The sequence below is a fragment of the Oculina patagonica genome, chromosome 7 (genome assembly GCF_052425735.1).
Source record: "Oculina patagonica isolate OP01 chromosome 7, crgOcupat, whole genome shotgun sequence".
Classification (NCBI taxonomy): Eukaryota; Metazoa; Cnidaria; class Anthozoa; order Scleractinia; family Oculinidae; genus Oculina; species Oculina patagonica.
Window position 1 is genome coordinate 14,624,917 of NC_135764.1, and position 20,630 is coordinate 14,645,546.

The 20,630-nt window shown below is 31.1% G+C and overlaps 1 protein-coding gene across 3 annotated transcripts in view; it reads left to right on the plus strand.

The window, feature by feature from the left end:
* The window catches only part of LOC144661741 (uncharacterized), a 47,069-nt gene that overhangs the window by 23,238 nt on the left and 3,201 nt on the right, over positions 1–20,630 (plus strand). For all 3 annotated transcript variants that reach the window (XM_078522563.1, XM_078522564.1, XM_078522562.1), the window contains 2 exons: positions 19,427–19,514; positions 19,915–19,980. In XM_078522563.1, coding sequence (XP_078378689.1) covers positions 19,427–19,514; positions 19,915–19,980 — 154 coding nt within the window. The remainder of the gene's footprint in view (positions 1–19,426; positions 19,515–19,914; positions 19,981–20,630) is intronic.

Here is a 20,630-nt window from a genome sequence, read left to right on the forward strand (position 1 = left end):
TTGGCAATACCAAAATAATTCCTGCACCGTAAAAACAGAAAAAGATGTTATGCAAAGCGAGCAACTCCCTGCCTAAAAAATATCATGCAAAAATTGAGGAAAGATTGAGTAACCTGCGAGCTTCCCTCACCCGCTTGCTCGCGCGTGTGTGCTGAACCTGCGTGTGAACCCGCTCCCAGCCTAAGAATTGGAAAAAGAATTGTTAATGACAGTAGTAATGTACTACACTCTGAGGCAAATTTGCCTTAGAGATGTAGTACATCACTACTGCCCGCCGACTGGAACAAATATGGGGACAAAAATGGATTCAAATATTGGAATCAAATATTAGAATCAAAAACTGAAATTCAAACCCTAGAAAACCAAGCCTGTAAAACCAAGCCTGTAAAACCAAGCGAAGCCGAGTTTTATGCTGTTTTTATTATCATGGTAAATCTCTTGTACTGAATATCTGTTGTGAATTGTCTTCTAAAACGATTATGATTTTTGTTATTTTTGAATTCATTTTTTCTTTTTCAAGGTCGGATAATACACTGTTTAAATCATTGTAAATGTTACATAGGTATTTGCTTGTTTCATTTTCTTCATTTAATAATTTTGTTAATGGCTTGCAATGTCCATCTTCCTTTAGTTTTTTATCTAAATATACTAAAGTGTCTAAATTTTCATATACCAAATCTCCGAGTTTTGATAATTCTTTTAATGTTACGATATACTTCAGTGTGTTTATTGCGTCATCAGACATATTTTTGAATGTATTTGCTTTGAAACATATTTTCTTTAAATTTTCCATGTTTATTTTCATGTTTGTCATTTATCTATATATATAGTGTATGTTTTTATTTTTATGCGTTTTTTCATGAATCTCTTATACTCTTTTTTAAAAATCTTGCATCTTAGTGCGTTTAAAACAAACCTCGTTGACATAATGAAAATCAAAACCTAAGATTATAACCTAGGATAAACAGATGAGTTTGTCTTTAATATCCATAAGGATATGTTTCTATACAGCTATCCGATATGTGTTTTATTGCGCGCTTGTCATATCCAAAGCTGTATACCTTTTCCTCATATTTGTTAACAATTTGTTTATTCTGTCTGGTTATCTTATTTTCATTTACTAATGTGAGTTCTTTAAAATCGCCCTTAACCATCTTAATCATATTTGTGTGATTTAGTATTTGTGAATTTTCATGATTAAGGGAAAAACCTTTAATAACACATTTCTGTTTATTATCGCCATATATGAAACTGTAGTTTTTAGGGCCACCGCTTACGAAGGTACCTTTTATAACATCACCGTCTAACTCATCTGTTAAATCGCCTAGCATATCGCCTGTTTCTATTGTCTTACCATTTTGGGATTCGATATACACAATACTATCTGTATCAAAATATAATACCTGTTTATCTAAATAGTCTAGTTTTTCATATAACATTAGTCGAGCTGAGCTAGTTGTAAAGCATGCAATGTATATATTCGTATTATAGCTGTTATCAACGAACTGATTTTTGTAAGTGTAGCTCATTTGAACCATTTCTTCATTTATGAAATTCATGTTTAAATTATCTATTGTGTCGTCGAGAAGTACTTGATAAAATTCATTTATGTCAGTTACGTATTTACATTGATTCATGTTATTTCGTTGCCCAAATTTTCCCCAAAGACTGTTTAAACACATCTTTGCAATGGCTCGTAAGCCTGAATTTTCATTTAATTCACCTAAATTAATATCTAAATTCTTTTTGACTTTATTTCTGAAATTCATCTCGTCATTGTTATTTTTAAAATTATATTTCGTTGATTCAAGTTTGAGTTTCATAAATTTTTTTATATATCCCTTAAATAGATCGTCGGATGAGTTTTCAAAATGCCAAACTTCATATATTTTTGTAATTCTATACCCTTTTTCAATGGCTTTGTTGACTTCATCGGTTGTCCATGTGCCTATGAATGATCGTTCATTTTCATTATGTTGGCATCTTTCTTGTTGCTTTGTTTTTGCACATGATATACACAGAGGGAACATCAGCTTTTCAGCTTTTTCACATTGGATTTTCACTGGTAAAACAGGATGATATAACCCTTTTGGTGGTAAAATTTTACATTTTATTAGTCCATACCATTTTTTATCGTATTTTTCTGGTGATATAATTTTTATAGGGTGTCCAATGGGGTATTTTTTAAAGAACTGGACAGTGGGATATAAGGAGCAAAAATCTACGTATTTTCCGTATTCATCATCTTTGAATTTATAAAGTAGCTTTGTAGCATTTGTTCGACCACCAAAGAAAGCATCTCTCGGGTTTAGTGGTGCAACCACTTCTCTATTCCAATCATTTTTATAATATTTTTGGAAACATTTATCATTTTTTAATTTACATTCCCACATTTCAGTGAGATTGTAACCAGCAGTTGTTATTTTGTTATTTTTAACTTGTGTTTTATTATATAAAGTACCCATATCACATTGATTCTTATTATTGATTACATCAGGTTTGTAACAATGTGGACAACCATGCCAGAAACAACCTTGAAATTCATAAATAGTATTTGTAGATGCACAAAAACCATCTACTTTTAATTTGTTATTGTTGCATTTGATAACTTTTTCACCACCTTCCAAGGCATGTTGAATTTTAATTTTATTTTTATTACTTATGTAATCTAGCCATGCAATACTAACTGCACTATGGTTTTCTGTTTGAACAACATTATCAATCACAGCTATGGTATTTTTAGGCATATAATTCCCTCTATAAATACTCATACAAACACCGGCTATTGTGATGTATTTTAGTGGATCAATATTTTCTTGGTTTATGAAATCTTGTCTGAATTTTAACATACATCTTCTTAATATATCAACATCTGACCTACAGTATTCAATTAATTCTTTTTTGAAATCGAAAACATAATTTTCATTAACACGATCATTATACCATTGTAAAAATTTTTGTCTATCATGGGTTTTCATTTGATTATACCCATAATGCTTTTTAGAAGGTATTTTTCCTATATAGTTTTGATTACAAATTTTGTTGAAATAATGTGGGAAATATCCTTTTTTCAGCTCGTTTAAACCAAACGTTTTAGGAAACGATGATAATGGTTGCTGAATAAAATTTAAGCTGTCGATTATCTTGATTCTTAATTGTGGAATTTCCATCATCATAATTTTTGCACCATTGTAAATACAGTAAGGTTTAAAACCATTATCAATACACCATTTAAGAATAAAATGGGAGTCGTACCCTTTGGAATTGTGAGCCAGAAGTGTGTATCCTTTATATTTTTCATTAAGAATACCACTACAAAAACTATTAATATCATTGAAGATTGATTCATTACCATTGAAATCATGGCCGATAGCTAAATTAACTTCATGTGTTCCAGTGTTTTGTGTACATTCGAAATCGAAAAATAAATATTTTTCATTATACGTTCTACATGAGTAGCAATAATCTTTTCGTTTTATGTTTTTATTTAATCTGCAAGGTTTTTTGCTATCTTTTATACAATTTCCTCCATTGCATTTGATTTTTTTCATGAAACATTTATGTTTGCTTTCACAATATTTATTGCAATTATTACACATTTTGAAACCACATTTATGTATTTTAATATAAGGTTTTAGTATTATTTGATTGCATTTTGAACATTTTGCTACACTGCTACATACTGATTCATCACCATCTTTTTTAGATCGATTTCTTGTATGGTTTTTGAAACAGCTGTCACCATGAAATACACGATTGCATTGCTTACATGTAATGTCTTTGCCGTCACATTTATCTCCATTTGGGAAATATTTGAAGCAAGAAAGGCATTTTTGGGGGCATTTGTGTTTATCACGTCTTGTATAAGCTTTTTTGCAACTATGACAGTAATATGCTACATTTAGAAAAGCTGTCATTGATTTTATGACATCAAAATGATTCCGTGTTTTGTATAAATAAATTTTGTCAATTTTACCATTATTAGCTGTATATATGATTTCATTAAACTGCTCAGAATCGATAATGTTAATCTCAATATCTAAATACGATGCAAAGGTATTTACATCTTCTAAAGTATTGCCATACTCGTTAATTTCAACATTTGCATTATTATGAAGTTCTTTGGCTTGAATTTCTTGTAGTTTCCGTGATTTATTAAAGCCATCTTTCAACTGAGTTGTAGTGTAATTCTCAGGGTGTAAATTAGCATAAGCTGTAACAATTCCCCTTGCTAAACATATTGTGTCATCATTTTTGATTGTGATAATACATTGCTTTCTATTAACTGTTTGTTTTGATAAATGTAATCGAGATTTACCACTAGGCATTTTAACAGATTGAATAATTATTTTGCAATTTTCTAAATCTATTTCTTTATACTCCAACGTATTGATTACATCTGAAAGTTGATTTAACTTGAAATCAGAAACTTTTAACAATTTTGTTGAGATAGGATGATCTAATTCATCATTTGAAATTACCAATCTGAATCTATCATTACCTTTTAACTGCCTTTTCTTTATTGTCATTTCAACCATTTTTTCAAATACACTGAAAACATCATTTTTATTGTTTATGAAATTTTTTCGTACATTTATTTTGAATTCATTGGTATAAGCATTGAATTTTTTATTCGCTGTATTTCCGATTTCCGTTATTTTGAATAGAGGTTGGTCATTGGATGTTGAATCAAAAATACTGTCATCGAAATTAAATTCATTGAGTGTCCTGTTTAAGGTCTTATCGGTCTTATATTTTTGAATTTTATTGATTACTTTTTTCCTTGTTGAGTTTTTTACAAGATCTATCCATGTATAGCCTAGTGCCTTTGCATCACTCAGGTAACTTTTTGATAGTTGTTTAAGAGTATTATGGGTTTTTGTTATTGGTTTAGGAGTGTTTGAATGAGATTGGTATGTCTTCTTTTTTGGTATTTTACGCGAGGGGGTGGGGCTTTTATTTGGCTTCTGGGGCTCGTGTGCTTTATGCTCGACCTTTTTGTGCTCGTGTGCTTTTGGTTCGGCTTTTAGTGATAAAATGAGTTTTATAAGCTCGGTTTTAGATAGATTGTTGAAATCAGATTCGTCCATATTAATATTGGTTGAGATATTTTTTTGTGTCATTTTTTGTGTACTATATAGAATTACCATTTCTTTAAGTATCTATAGTAAAAAATAATTTTTTAGATTTTTGGTGTGTTTAAAAGATAACCAGAAATAAATATATTTTTGGTCACCTAAGGCAACAGATAACAGCAATTCATATATACTGTGCTATACAATATATAATTATATAATTTTTCTTTATATGTTATTCATCAGGTATAATATTAAACCGATCATCATCTTCAAGAGCTTTAATAACAGCATTTTTAATATGCTTTTTGGTCATCATATGACTCCATTTTCCTGCAAGGCAACTGTGATATTCACAAATATCACAATACCAAGGCTTATTAAGCATGTATTTCGTTTTTGATTTAGTAATAGCGTTTTGTCTGTCTTCTTCATTATCGTATTTTTTATTTCGTCCCATTTATTATATACTATATATATAATTCTTTATATGTTTTTTATATATAAACTTTTTGAGTAAAATTTACTCAAAAAGTTTACTCAAAAAGTTTATTCTAAAATTTACTGCCAAACACAGCTGTGCCGTGAAGTTATGTGTGTTATATATATAATGGTTTGTAATTCTGAAATCGACGATGAATTAAAAATTTTAAAAGAAACTATATGCCCTTTCTGTGATCAACTATTGATAAAAGGTAACAAGGATGCTAAGCCATGCTGTAGTAAGCAGGATATGTCAAATCAAAACGGTATAAATGTTTGTATTAATTGCGGTTTGGTTCATGGTTCTATTTATTACAATGAGTATTTCGATTTTTACGAGAACATACACAAGATATGGCGTAAAAGCATCTATCATCGTAAATACCATGTTGAGAATGTTTTAAACGATTTATGTATTAAAAATGGAGTTCAATTGTCTCATAATCATCGCTATAAGATTTACAAAGTGTTTCATGAGATCGATACTATTCTTCCATCTATAAATAAAAGAAGAAAGAGGATGATCTCAACGAAATATATTATAAGACAGCTGTTTAAAATGCTCGATATCCCATACAATTTTATCTGTGTTACTGAATCGAGAAAAACGCTTGAATTTTATAATCGATATTGGGCAAATATTTTAGAATTAAAAAATGCAGAGATATTGCGCCTTATAAAGTAAAAATTTTATCATATTTTACCATATACTTATCTATAATCGGGCTGTTATCACTTATGTAGTCATCGGTGTTTTTCATCGTTATTAGGATATTGGATAGGTCGAATTCACCCGTTCGCAAAATAAATTTTAGTGTGTTAAGTATATGCATATAGGATTGTGATGCATATAAACAATTTTGAATTTTTAAATCGAGATTTTGATGATGCATCCAGCCTTGTATTAAAAGCGCTATTGTACTAATTGCAACCAAACTAATACCTCCTGTAGCAATACTTGATGCAAGGGAGCCGGATGCAAAGAGAATAGACAATGAATTCCCTAATAATTTCCATTTTTTGAAACGTTTAACAGCCTGCTTATAAGCCCAACATTTTCGATGATATGTTTGATAATAAGCTTTCAATTCTATAATTTGTTCTTCAGTCAGTTCGCTTGATACATGGTTCCATGTAAATATGCATTTTCGATGTTTAGTCATATATATTAGTTATATATGATTTTTTTGTTTTATCATTTTGTCATTTTAGCATTGCGCTTGTTCTTTATTGTGTAATACAGCTTCCTTATGTTTTGAATTAATCTCTCAATAGAATCAATAATATTGCTAACCAATTTCACTGTTTTCATATAATTTAATTAGATAAAATCGTTGGAGTTAGATAATTTATTCGAAGAATACAGCCTTTGTTTTATCTAAAAATTGGATTTTATGATACTCTCTACCATTTATCGGATATGCAGTTTTACTAAAAGCGATTCTTTGTACATAGTAATCTGAACTGATTTTAATGTTGGATGCATTGATATTAAACCCAGACAATGTTTGATCAATACTCATAGCATTATTGCAAACAGCGATTCTAAATTGATTTTCTATTTTAGTATACCAGAGATTCAAATATTTATCAAAATATGTTCCTCTTATTTGCTCTGTATATGAATCTAGATCATAATCGATGAATAGCTTATTATGCTCCACTTTAACCCACGGAAAACTAAAACTATCACCCTCGATAAATTCAATTTTAATCCTTTTATTATCACTGGGCTTATAGTCATATTTAAATGCCATATATATAGTCCAGTCATTGGATTCAGTGATATTTTCATTTAAATTAATTACGAAAACACCTATAAAGCCCCCTTTTGGTTCAAATTCTGTTAACAATTTAGAAGTTTGAAAAACGAGATTACTACCTAAGCCAGAAACAACACTGCCGTTGCTATTTGACAAAGTAAAATTCGATACATCTAATAAATCAAAAAAGTATTCAAACACTTCATTATAATAACTTTTGGGTTGGAGTGATAATATTTTTGTTTCAAGATAGGCCTTAAGATTATCATTGAAGCTATTCAGTTGTTTATAATTGACGGCTTGGCTATCACTATTTCCCTCTAAAACGCCATAAATAGCTTTATTATCCATATTGATGGCTGTGTTGAAATTAATTTGGTCATTAGCTATATAATATATTTGATCATAAATACTTGGTTCGACATTGGATTGATGGCCAGATATACCATAAACAGTAAAATATGTTTGTAGTTTTTGATCATAAGAGCTTCCAGGCATATTTTTCATGACTATATCAATATATAGGTAATTATTCCCAATGTTTTGACTTTTTGTGAATTGACTTATTAACCTGATATAGTTTTGTGTTTTAAACGTTTTTCTGCTAACGTTATGAATAGTTTCAATGGACGATGTACCATATATTTGCAGAGTGTCTGGGTCAATATTAACATTTACCCACATGATCTCAAGACAAATAGTATATTGATCGTTTACCAATGTATAAAGATTTAGTCCAATTCTTGAACTATAATAACGTTTTGAACTGTCAAGCAACAATTTCATGTCAACTACCTCTTTATTTACCTTATGTGGTGAATTTTGAAAGGTTACAACATTCCCCAATTCGACATCATCTTCTTCACTCACTTGTGCATTGGGATCATCCATTATATATTTGAATTTATTTTCACCATTAGCTGATTGAACATGACTTTCACCAACATAATCAAGCATGTATTTTTTGTTTACACCATCGGTTTCATATATTGGTTTGCTTAGATTTGTTATGCGATTAGCGTTCATATCGAGATTTGCCTGCATCATGTTACTACCGTGAATATTGAGCCTATTTTGTATGCTCTGAGCTAAGCCATTACCAACGGATTTAGTTAAAAAAGTACTGTCGACATATATTTTGGAAGCCTTGCTCTGAAGGGTATTAGCCAAAATAGCACCTGTATTCTTCGTTAGAAAAGTATTGTCGGCGTACGATTTGTCTGCTTTAAGCGCGTCTCTGGAGTCAATATATTCTTTATTCATTACGTTAGACATATTGCTATAGCCTTGATCGAAATTCGGGACATTTATTATGCTGTTAAACGTTTGTTCATCGTGGGTATTTAGATCAGCTTTATTTTGTATTTTACTATCTATTTTTTGTTCAAGATTGGTGTCCATTAAATCAACGTATTCTTTCGATACTAGACTTGTTTTTTGGTACAAACCATCATAATACGGTTCTGTGTTGTGTATCACTGATTGATTAGCATCAAAATTGTTCCCTGCATCATCTTTTGTCAAACAATTCAATTTAAGATATCCTTTGTTGACACCTGAAGACAAATCAAGAGCATACGAATCGTAATCAGCATCGATAGCTACATCAGCTTGTGTATTTAACCTGAATATCTTTTTGTTATCCATATCGAAATCAGCTCCCAGTTGTTTAAAACCAATTGCAGGTTTTGCACTTTGAGAATATTTGGTATGCATAAAATCATTTTCGTCATTAATGTACCCCATTTTCTGTTAATATGTTAGATTAAATCTTCTCATCGAAATTTTTTGTTATGAATTTACGTGGTTTATCAATATATAAAAAGCTGAATGGGTCTTTAGTTGCTTGCTCGTATAGCTCTTTTGGAATACTGTTTTCACGGCATATCAGTGCCCTCTCATTAGCACTTGGGAATTCGTAAATACAGAAATGCGAACAGTTAAGTCTTATGTCTTTTTTCGTTTTAAAATAGCTTTGAGACAAATATATCACACTACAGTTTTTATGTCTCCCTTGTATAAAATAATCGATTAATGGTTTTTGATTTTTATCACAAACATAATCGTCAAATATCACGAGCTTTTGATTATCATCATTTAGTTTAGAAACAGGAATTATTTGGTCGTTACTAGCTTCAATAATGTTATAACCAGCTTCATCGCTTATTGGTTGGAACACATTGATAAGATTCTGGTATTTAGACTGGTCTAAATTTTTTGCATATAAATATATTTTATCGAAATATAATAAATTGTAAATCATATGCATTAAAGTATTAGTCTTTCCCATATTACTCGGAGCGCAAAGTAGCATACGAAAACATTGATTTGGCATGAAATCGTATACTTGTTTAAAGTTCGAGACTATATCGTCTTCAGTGTCATAATTTGGTATTTTCATATTATATATATCAGTTATATAATATGAAAGACGCCTGAAAGACTAATGAAAGACGCCTGAAAGACTAATGAAAGACTGATGAAAGACTGATGAAAGACTTCTGGAAGACTAATGAAAGACTGATGAAAGACTTCTGGAAGACCGATAATAATCTACACTAATATATATATAAATGAGTCTATTAGCTTGGCAAAAAATTGCTGACCAAAAAGAGGAAGTTGAGAATCAAATCAAGAATATTAATAATCAAATAATGTCTTCAAAATTGCAAGATGAATTAGGACAAATCAAATTCATAAAAATGTTTAAACCAGTAACATCTCGTCTCGACACACAAATTGAAGCAACTAAAAAGTTGGAAAATAAAGGGGTAAGAGAGGGTGATCCTCTTCCAGAATATCCAATTGAACCAGAAGATGGGGGTGATGAAATGCCCAATTTCGAACCACCACCACCAATTGATGAAGATGAAATGCCCAATTTTGAACCACCACCACCAATTGATGAAGATGAAACAGAAGATGAAGGTGAAATGTCTGATTTTGAGCCATCAACAACACGGAAGAGAAAAGAATGGACACCTAGCTCTTTCAAAAAGGCTGATCAAAAGAAATTAGATAATGAACGCAAATATCTAGCTGAAGAAAGACGTCGCGTCAACGTTTTATTAGGGAAGCTCTCAAAAAGTGGTGAAGATTTTATCAAATCAGGTAAATATGAAGGAAAGTCATATGATGAGCTGTCGGGACTATCCGAAGATTTTACAAAAAAAATTGATAGAATCGAAGATCAGCTGTTACTGACTAGACAAAAAAAGCAAAGAATGGAATACAACAAAGTTCCTTTCTCAGCTTCGGATTTACAGGAAAAATCAAAAAAATTAAAAAAGACCCCCCGTAAAACTAAATATAAGAAAAAACCAGCTATAGAAAAAGCATTATTTGATAAGATAGAGGGTATTAGGAGGGAGACAGCGCCTGATTCTGATTCTGATAGAGAAGAAGAGTGGGAAGGTAGTGGGATGGATCAAAATTATAAAGTAATCTATTACAAAAATCCTGAGAAACTTATTGAAAAACTTGATGTAATTTGCGGAAGTATTAACGCTGGGAATTCATCCAGTCAAGTAAGAAATCAAGGTATTACAATATTGGATGAACTGTTAAGAGTAAAAAGAATTACAAAGCGTCTATATGAAAAAATTTATAACAACTATTTTATCTAATTTAAATATATAATGGAAAAACATTTGATACTTAGTTCATTCAGGGCGAAAAGACAAGCCAATAATTATAATCAGAAAGCACATGATTTTACAATTTATCTTGACCAGCCTTTATTCCTAGATCCAAATAAAAATTATGAAATGGCGTTGGACGAAATAATCAGTATGACATATTCGTGGTATAACCTTTCAGCCTCATTCGGTAACAATAAAATAAGATATCGAAAAACCAATGGAAGTGATACAAATTTTAAAAATGTTGAATTTCCTAATGGAATGTATTCATATACAGACATTGATACTTTTTTAAAAAATACAACTGGTAAAGATGGTGATGATTATCCATTTTCAGTTACGTTTGATTTATCATTATTTAGAACAATAATAACCATAAAGCAAAATTATGAATTAGATCTATCTGTATCAGACTTTAATTTGATTCTGGGTTTTGAAAAGAAAATTTTAACTTCAGGGAGTAATATAAGTGACAAAATACCTGATTTAACAAGGAGCGTTGATATGATATGTATTCATTGCGATTTGACTAAAAGATCCTTGACAGATGAATCAAGAGACGTTTTATTTTGTTTTAGTATTATAGCACAAGGAATTCGTAGGTCATTTCCTTTCACTCTTGAACCGAGAAGATTGAAATTTTCTCCAATTAATAAAAATAGCATCGATTCAATTCGAATATATATAACCGATTCGTATAATCGTCCCATTGATTTAAATGAAATCGATACGGCGTTTCATATCGTTATCAAAGAGGTGAATTAATCTAAACTAATAATATAAAATGAATCGAGTATACGAATGGTCAAAATTTTATAACCCTAAAAAAGGTTTATATCAATATCGCCATAAAGGATCAGGTTTAATAACTAATGATTTATCAAATATCGGACAATATTCTAAAAAAATGATAAAAGATATCAATAAATCACCAATAATCAAAGCACAAAAGAAAAGTTTAAAAACCGTGTTAAATAGAAGTGAAAAAGCTGGGGATCTTATTTTGAAACGATTAGCACAATTGAAGTAAATTATATAATCTAATAATATAAATGAGTTTCAGAAGCATAGAAAATGTTGAAAAAGTTGATTATCTCCGATTCAATCTGCAAACACCCATTATTCGACCTGCAAATGGGCTATATCAGGAAAAAACAGGGTATATATTCAATATGACTGATAGGTCTAGTTGGTTTGATTGGTATAATGGGTATTTTATCGTGAAATATAAACTTGAGAAAAAGGCTGATGGATCGAACATTGCGGTCAATGCTCTAGAAACACCTGTGCTAACGTCAACGATAAATGATAGTTCCAGTATTATAAATCACATTATGATAACTTCAGGAGGTAAAAAACCTTACGATGGTAATGACCTGCATAAAATCTGTTTCATAAAAGGATTGCTTGAATTTTCTGATGACTATAGCCGTACAGTAGCTACCAATTTCAATTGGTATCTCGACGATAGAGCTGTATTAGTTGGCAATTTGACAACAGCCCCAAAAGTAGGAGCAATTAAATGAGGTGAATTGTGCGCACAATCAAAAGACGTATATGCGTGTATTCCGTTGAATAGGTTTTCCATTTTTCAAGAACTACGAGATAAAATGATACCACCTATGCAAATCGAACTAAACATAACACTAAATGATGATAGAGAGTTTATTTACAGAGTTGGGGGTGATGAAACACGATATATTGTTTTAGATTTTCAGTTATGGTTACCACGTTTGAACTTTACATCGGCAGGACAAAAATTAGTAAATAATACCTTTTTAAGGCCATCAAAATTTACATATTTAAGAGAGTTTATTAAGCATTCATCACCAACAACAGCAATATCCGGAATATATCAAATTACTCCTGCTATTAAAAATCCAAAGCATGTTTTTGTTTATCTGCAAAGAAACAAGTCAAATAATGAATTACAAAATCCCTTTATTTTTGATACTTTTAAAATAAATGCGGGTGATGATGCATGTAAACTTTCCACTTGCCGTTTGCAACTTGGTACTTCGTTTTTTACTCCAGAACTAGAGTATGATTGTGATTACAAACCAAGATTATATAATGACATTCTAGAATATGCATACAGAACCTCTGACTATAATACAGGAGTGCAGTTAAATTTACAGAATTACTCTGAATTATTTCCGATAATATATTTTGATTTACGAAATCATAAGGAATCGGTTACTGATGATCCAAAACAGTTATTGTTTCATTACAGATTGAATGTACAAGCTACTGACGATTATATGATATACGCTGTAGTTCTTTATGAAGAAAAAATTGTAATTGACAAAATTGGAAATGAACTTATTTTTATGTAATATTTAATCTAACACTATTATATATAGAGCAAGACTATGAGCACAAAATATATTTCAACATATATTCCTCTTTCAGAAGGTCAAATAAAAAAGCTAGCCAGAGCAATCAAAAATTCAAGTGAAATCAGTTTATTAATTAACAAGAATCAGATAAAAAAGAAGGGTAATACTGAGTTATACCTTACAAAAAGACAAATAACACGGCATAATAAAGTAAAAAGTGAAGGTAAAGGCATTACATTGAGTTTATCTAAAGCACAAATAAGTAAAATGCGAAAGGTAATTGGAAAAGGAATACAAGTCACTCCTGATAAAGGAGGGTCCGGTATGCAAATAGAATACCCTTATTATCCATCACCAAACATTAGGAAACAAAGATCAAAAAACGGTGGTAAAATCAAACTACCAAATAAGAGAGATGCATTATCTTACAGACCGCCACCATTCATCGGTTCTTGGGGTGAATATGATAAATTTCTTAGAACAGGTGGATTGGTGCTTCCAAAAAAAAAGATCTTGAAACCAAAAAAAAAGTAAAAAAACCTACATTTATCAAAAAAGCTCTAAGTAACAATGATCTAATGAGATGGTGTAAGTATTTAAATATTAATATCACAGGGATATACAGCAGAGATGAACACATGCCTAAAAAACATAGCCCATGTATCATTAATTTAGACAGCTATGAAGGTGTTGGTAGCCACTGGGTTGCCTGTGTTCCTAGTGTTAAAAAAGACATATTGTGGTACTTTGATAGCTTCGGAATGCCATACCCAAATGAATTTAAAATGAGAGCTGAGAAAGATGGGATAAAACAAGTTTTGTATAATAACACACAATATCAGAATATCAAATCAGTACTTTGTGGCTATTATTGTATTTATTTCTTGCATCAAGCATTGGTTTATGATAGAGAGTATCATGATATATTAATGCAATTATCAATGACTGACACAATGTACAATGAACGTTTTATAAGCAATTATTTCAAAAATATGTAATCATATTATATATGAAATCGTATTGTGTGAAACAAAGAAAAATAACAAATTGCGTACCTAATTCTGAACAATATGTAAGATCAAAGAACGGAAGACTTATGTTGCGTTGCGTTTGCTTAGAATGCAAAATCATTAAAACCAAATTTGTCAGTGAGAAAAAAGGACGAGGAGTTGGACAAACCATTAACAAAAAGATTGGTGATAAAATTCCAGGGTTTCAACAGGCTCAAGACATGGCGTCAGCTATCATGGCAGTTACGGGAGCTGATAAAGATCTATTTAAAAAATATTGGCGCGGTGACTTTGCTAAAGGTATATTTAATAAAAAAAAGCGGGATTCAGACATCTAATTTTTGGAAGCCCGCTGGAGCATATAAAAATGAAAATCTCGACCCAAAATGCAATTTCAGTGAGTATAAAAATGGAAAATGGATAAATCATTATTGCGATTAAATATCTAATCAATATATATATAATGTGCCAATCGTATTGTCTATCATGTAAAAAACAAACCAAATCATTAAACTCTAAAAAGGTAATAGCTAAAAATGGTCGGCTTATGGAAAAATCAGTTTGTCAAATATGCAGGAAGAATAAGAGTAAATTTATTAAAGGAGGTGCTATTTCAAAGCGTAAGCCCCCTTCTGCTATTGAATATGACATGAGAGGTTCTGGCATTGATATTCAAAAACACTTATCAAAACTTGGAGAATTACATATGAGAACACCTACAGGAAAAAAGTACAATTATTGTGGACCTGGTACTAAATTAGAAGAAAGATTAGCTTCTAACGATCCTAAATATAAAAATCCAATAAACAATCTTGATAGCATATGTCAACAGCATGATATTGACTACAGTAATTCAAAATCACTAGCTGATAAACATAAGGCAGATGATCTTATGCTTAAGAGAATATCAAAAATACCATTTAAAGACCGTCCGTGGGGAACAACAGGGGTACAAGCTTTAATCGCTAGTAAAAGAAAAATCGGATTGGGTATAAAAAAAAAGAAGCCAAAAAAAGGAAAACGGCGTTGAGTAAAAATGATTGGTCTCAACAATTAGCCGATGAGTTACATAAACCAATCAGACGAAAATTTAAAACTAGAAGAGTAATATCAAATGGAATTGACGAGATATGGTCTGCTGATTTAGTTTTTATGGATAAACTTTCAAAATGGAATAAAGGTTATAAATATCTATTGACTATAATTGACGTATTCAGTAAATTTGCTTGGGCTATACAATTGAAAGATAAGAAAGGTGCATCAATAACTAACGCTTTCAACAATATTGTCATTAATGACAAGCGTAAACCTGAATATGTCTGGGTCGATAAGGGATCTGAATTTTATAACAAAACATTCAAGGAATGGCTAAAGCAAAATGATATTAACATGTATTCCACTTTTAATGAAGGTAAAGCTGTTGTTATTGAGAGATTTAATAGAACTTTGAAAAATAAAATGTACAAACAGTTTACTATTCAAGGTAATACACAGTATCTTGAAATACTTCCAAAAATAGTAAAAGAATATAATAATACAAAACATAGCTCTATCAAAATGACACCCACAGAAGCTTCAAAGAAAAAGAATGAAGGAACTGTTTACTTTAACCTATACGGTGATATGGAGCCATTATCAGCTAAACCAAAATTTAAGGTTGGTGACAAGGTCCGAATATCTAAGTATAAACGAATTGTTTTCGATAAGGGTTATACACCGAATTGGAGTGAAGAAATGTTCGTAATTACTAAGATCCAACATACTAATCCCATTACATACAAATTGAAAGATCTCAATAATGAAGACATACAAGGAAGCTTTTATGAACCTGAATTATTAAAAGCAAAACAGGATGTATTCAGAATTGATAAAGTGATCCGTAGAGACTACAAAAAGAAACAGGCTCTTGTCAAATGGAAGGGATACAGTGATGACTTTAACAGCTGGATTCCAATGAAAGATTTACAACATATTTAAACTTTGTGCTTAATAAAGTGAAAATGTCTGAAAAACTTAGATAAGATAATCACTTCAGTTCTTCATCATTGAGATTCAATTCTTGAAGTTTTTCTCCAATATCTTCTTCAGCAATTTCTTCATCTTCATCTTCATCTTCAATTTCTTCTTCATCATCATCTTCTTCATCAATCTTCATCTGATTTTCTTTGAATTTCTTTTCTTTATCCATCATCATCTTCATATTCGGAATAACGAAGGGCTTTGATTTCATCTCGAATTTATTCTTCATTGTCAAGCGTTGGAGAGTTTGCTTGTGTTCTTTAGCCTTTAAACGACGTCGTATTTCTTTAGAATACTTTCGACGTTTTTTCTCCAAATTGAAAATCTTCTCGCATTGATTTAAAACATGGAGAGCTCTAAAAACAGCTTCAATGGCTGCATCAAGATCAATAGTTGTCAAGCTGTTAATAACACCTTCCAAAGAAAAGTCGAGCTTGTAATTGATATCACCAGACTTATCAGCACAAAGACCAAGTGATTCTTGGATACTTTCCTCGCAATTAGCTATCTGATTTTTCAGAGTGAGTATTGATTTTGGCATTTTGACTGAATTCAATTTTGAGAATAAAAGTTTATTTTATGACAAATGTTTATATAAAAGTTTATTGTGATATGATTGGTTTGTTCAATACAATAGATTTAATGTTCTATTGTATTGAACAAAATATTATGAAACTATAGCAATAAGGCAGATGTTATATAAAATAGAACATTCGAATCTATTGTATTGAACAAAATATTATGAAACTATAGCAATAAGGCAGATGTTTTATATAAAAATAGAAAATTCAAGAAGCTGTTCTTTATTATATTAACAGTATCATTCATATCACTCAATAATAATTCCAGCTTTTTTATATTTTCAGTTAATAAATTAATAAAATTACACATAAAAATAAAATATATTATTATAGTATAGTATAATACATGATTGAATTGCACGAGATTCAAGTTGAATTATCACCGGAGCAAAAACGAAGTATAAGAAATGCTTATAAAAACAAAGAAGCAGTATCCATTCATATTCCTAGTGACCAGTTCAATGGTATTGATATACTTATGGTTAATACGACAACAAATAAAAAGTTCAATAAACACAAAGAAATGAAAAAAGGGGTTGACATCAAATTAAGTAAAAACATCGTACAAAAACAAACAGGTGGTGTTATTTGGCAATTGGCAAAACAAGCAACACTTGACAAATTATGCAATTTAAGTGGAAATTCCACTGATATCAAAATAGATAACGGTCTTCTAAGCTTTTTAGATATGATACATGAAAATAATAGCATATAATCACGCATAAAAAATAAAAATATATAAAGTATTTGTATAAATGGTTAGATTTCAAAGATATTTTTGTGAAAAAGATAGACAGGATGCTATTAGGAGAAGCAAGACTCTTTACATGCGGTATAAATCATGGGTATGTGATATATGTGATGGATATGACTACAGATTGGCAGGTAAATGGAGACATCTTTTGACACAAAAACATATAAACAATAGCATTATCCATAACATGGATACTGACAATAGATCATAGGTATTAGGATCAGCGCTTTTATGCTGTATAGAAACATATCCTTATGGATATTAAAGACAAACTCATCTGTTTATCCTAGGTTTTGATTTTCATTATGTCAACGAGGTTTGTTTTAAACGCACTAAGATGCAAGATTTTTAAAAAAGAGTATAAGAGATTCATGAAAAAACGCATAAAAATAAAAACATACACTATATATATAGATAAATGACAAACATGAAAATAAACATGGAAAATTTAAAGAAAATATGTTTCAAAGCAAATACATTCAAAAATATGTCTGATGACGCAATAAACACACTGAAGTATATCGTAACATTAAAAGAATTATCAAAACTCGGAGATTTGGTATATGAAAATTTAGACACTTTAGTATATTTAGATAAAAAACTAAAGGAAGATGGACATTGCAAGCCATTAACAAAATTATTAAATGAAGAAAATGAAACAAGCAAATACCTATGTAACATTTACAATGATTTAAACAGTGTATTATCCGACCTTGAAAAAGAAAAAATGAATTCAAAAATAACAAAAATCATAATCGTTTTAGAAGACAATTCACAACAGATATTCAGTACAAGAGATTTACCATGATAATAAAAACAGCATAAAACTCGGCTTCGCTTGGTTTTACAGGCTTGGTTTTACAGGCTTGGTTTTCTAGGGTTTGAATTTCAGTTTTTGATTCTAATATTTGATTCCAATATTTGAATCCATTTTTGTCCCCATATTTGTTCCAGTCGGCGGGCAGTAGTGATGTACTACATCTCTAAGGCAAATTTGCCTCAGAGTGTAGTACATTACTACTAATGACTCACGATTATCAAAACGAGGAGCTCTTAGAATAAATACGATAATAAAAGAAAGCAAACAAACGAATGATACAAATGGGAGGAAGCATAATCGAATCGTTACAATACATGGCCTTGTCTATCGTAACAGTCATCAGAAGTCCATGGGTTTCTTTTAGCGTATAGTTAATTCGAGAAAAGTGGTCGGAAAACAGCATAAAACTGCACGCGACAGGACCGAAAGGTGGTATTGGTAGAAGTAGAGAGCTACTCTACCTGCTGAATACTAATAAAATGGCGACATGACAAACGCGTATTTGCACGTTTTCTTTCTCTTCAGATTGAACCCGGCTGGGCATGTGAAAACAAGGCACTTTTAACCACGCTGAATTTTAGAAGAATTTTCAAAACTCAAAGACATGCGAGAGTAAAAGTAAAGCTACATAAAAGACATCCTGGGAGGAAAACCAAAATCTTCACGTGCAAAGATACAAACTTGTACATTTCCTCCAAGCCAATATGCAAAATTCAAGTGAATACCCATACTATCTTTCGGTCTTGTCGCGTGCACTTTTGTGCTTTTTTCCGACAACCTTTCTCAAATTAGATGTATTCATGTTAAGTATGCCGGTCACATAAGCGTAAGAAGTTGCCAAAGTAGCTTTAATGATTACTATCTGTAGGTAACGTGGCTTTATCACTTTGCCTTTCAAGTCAAAAAGTAATTTCTTCATCCCGTTTATTTTCGATTCACAGGAATGGAACAAATGGCCAAACACTTGACAAACAGGCTGAGGACTTCTTTCAGATTCTCACTGAGGTCTCTGAAAAAGAGGATTTAAAGGTAAGCCTGTAATGCTTAATAATGCTTAATAATGCATTAATAATGCTTAATAATGACCAGTGCTGAGGGAATAATTTGAAATTTACTTCATATAAACGCTTCCAAACAAGAGAGGCAAAAAGTGGAGGCAAAATATTTAGAGTTCTTCCGCGGTCCAAATTGACCCCAACTCCAGTAATTTGCATTAGATGCTCTCTTTTCAAGATCCTTCGTGGATAAATATTCCAACGTTTCAACTGTACGTTAGCTGCCTCTCCCATGTTTTGCAGCCTCAGTCTATCCCGGGAAGGCATCAATGAAAACGCGAAGTTCAAAACATTCGTCAGAATGAATTTAACAGAAAGCCAAATAATTAACTTTACACCGATGTATTTTAACACAAGTTATATAATACTTTAAGGTTGTCATGGATATGTACACAGACGAGACGGGTTTTAAATACCAAGAGTTTCTACACGATTTGAAGGTAGGCGTTTTTTGTTTTCCTCACCTATAGAATTTTCATAGTTCGTTGGTAGGTGGAACTGTCCAAAACAACAAAAGGAAGAACTGTTATAGTCAAAACTAAACTTTCAATTACCTCCGTGATTACCCTGGTTGACAAAATAAAAACAAGGGGTGCGTGATATTTTTTTTTTTTGATTGGGTTCGAACGTTGCTTAGTTCTGATATTGGAACAAAATAATAGATCGATAATCGCAAAACGTTCAAATAAAAACTCATTTAGTTGTCTTCGGCGTCTCCGAAGTGTTACGAAATGAGCCTCGATTCATTCGTCACCATGCCAACAACTGCGAATAAATTTTCTAATTGAAGTTGTAATTTCTTGTTAATGAAATACAGTCAACTCCCTCTTAACGGACACCTCTATAAGGCGGACATTGGTGTTGGTCCTGTCCTTGTCGGTTTTTCAATCATTTTACAGTAACTAAACTCACTATTAGACGGACCGCAGGAGTCGGTCCTGAATGTGTCCGTTTTAGAGAGAGTTGATTGTATTTCAAATTATAACTGATTAACATAATATCGTGTAACTCGAGCATAATGTTATCGATTCAATGGATTAACAGTACTATCACAATTTTCCTGTTGAGACTATTCATTACTTCATTATCT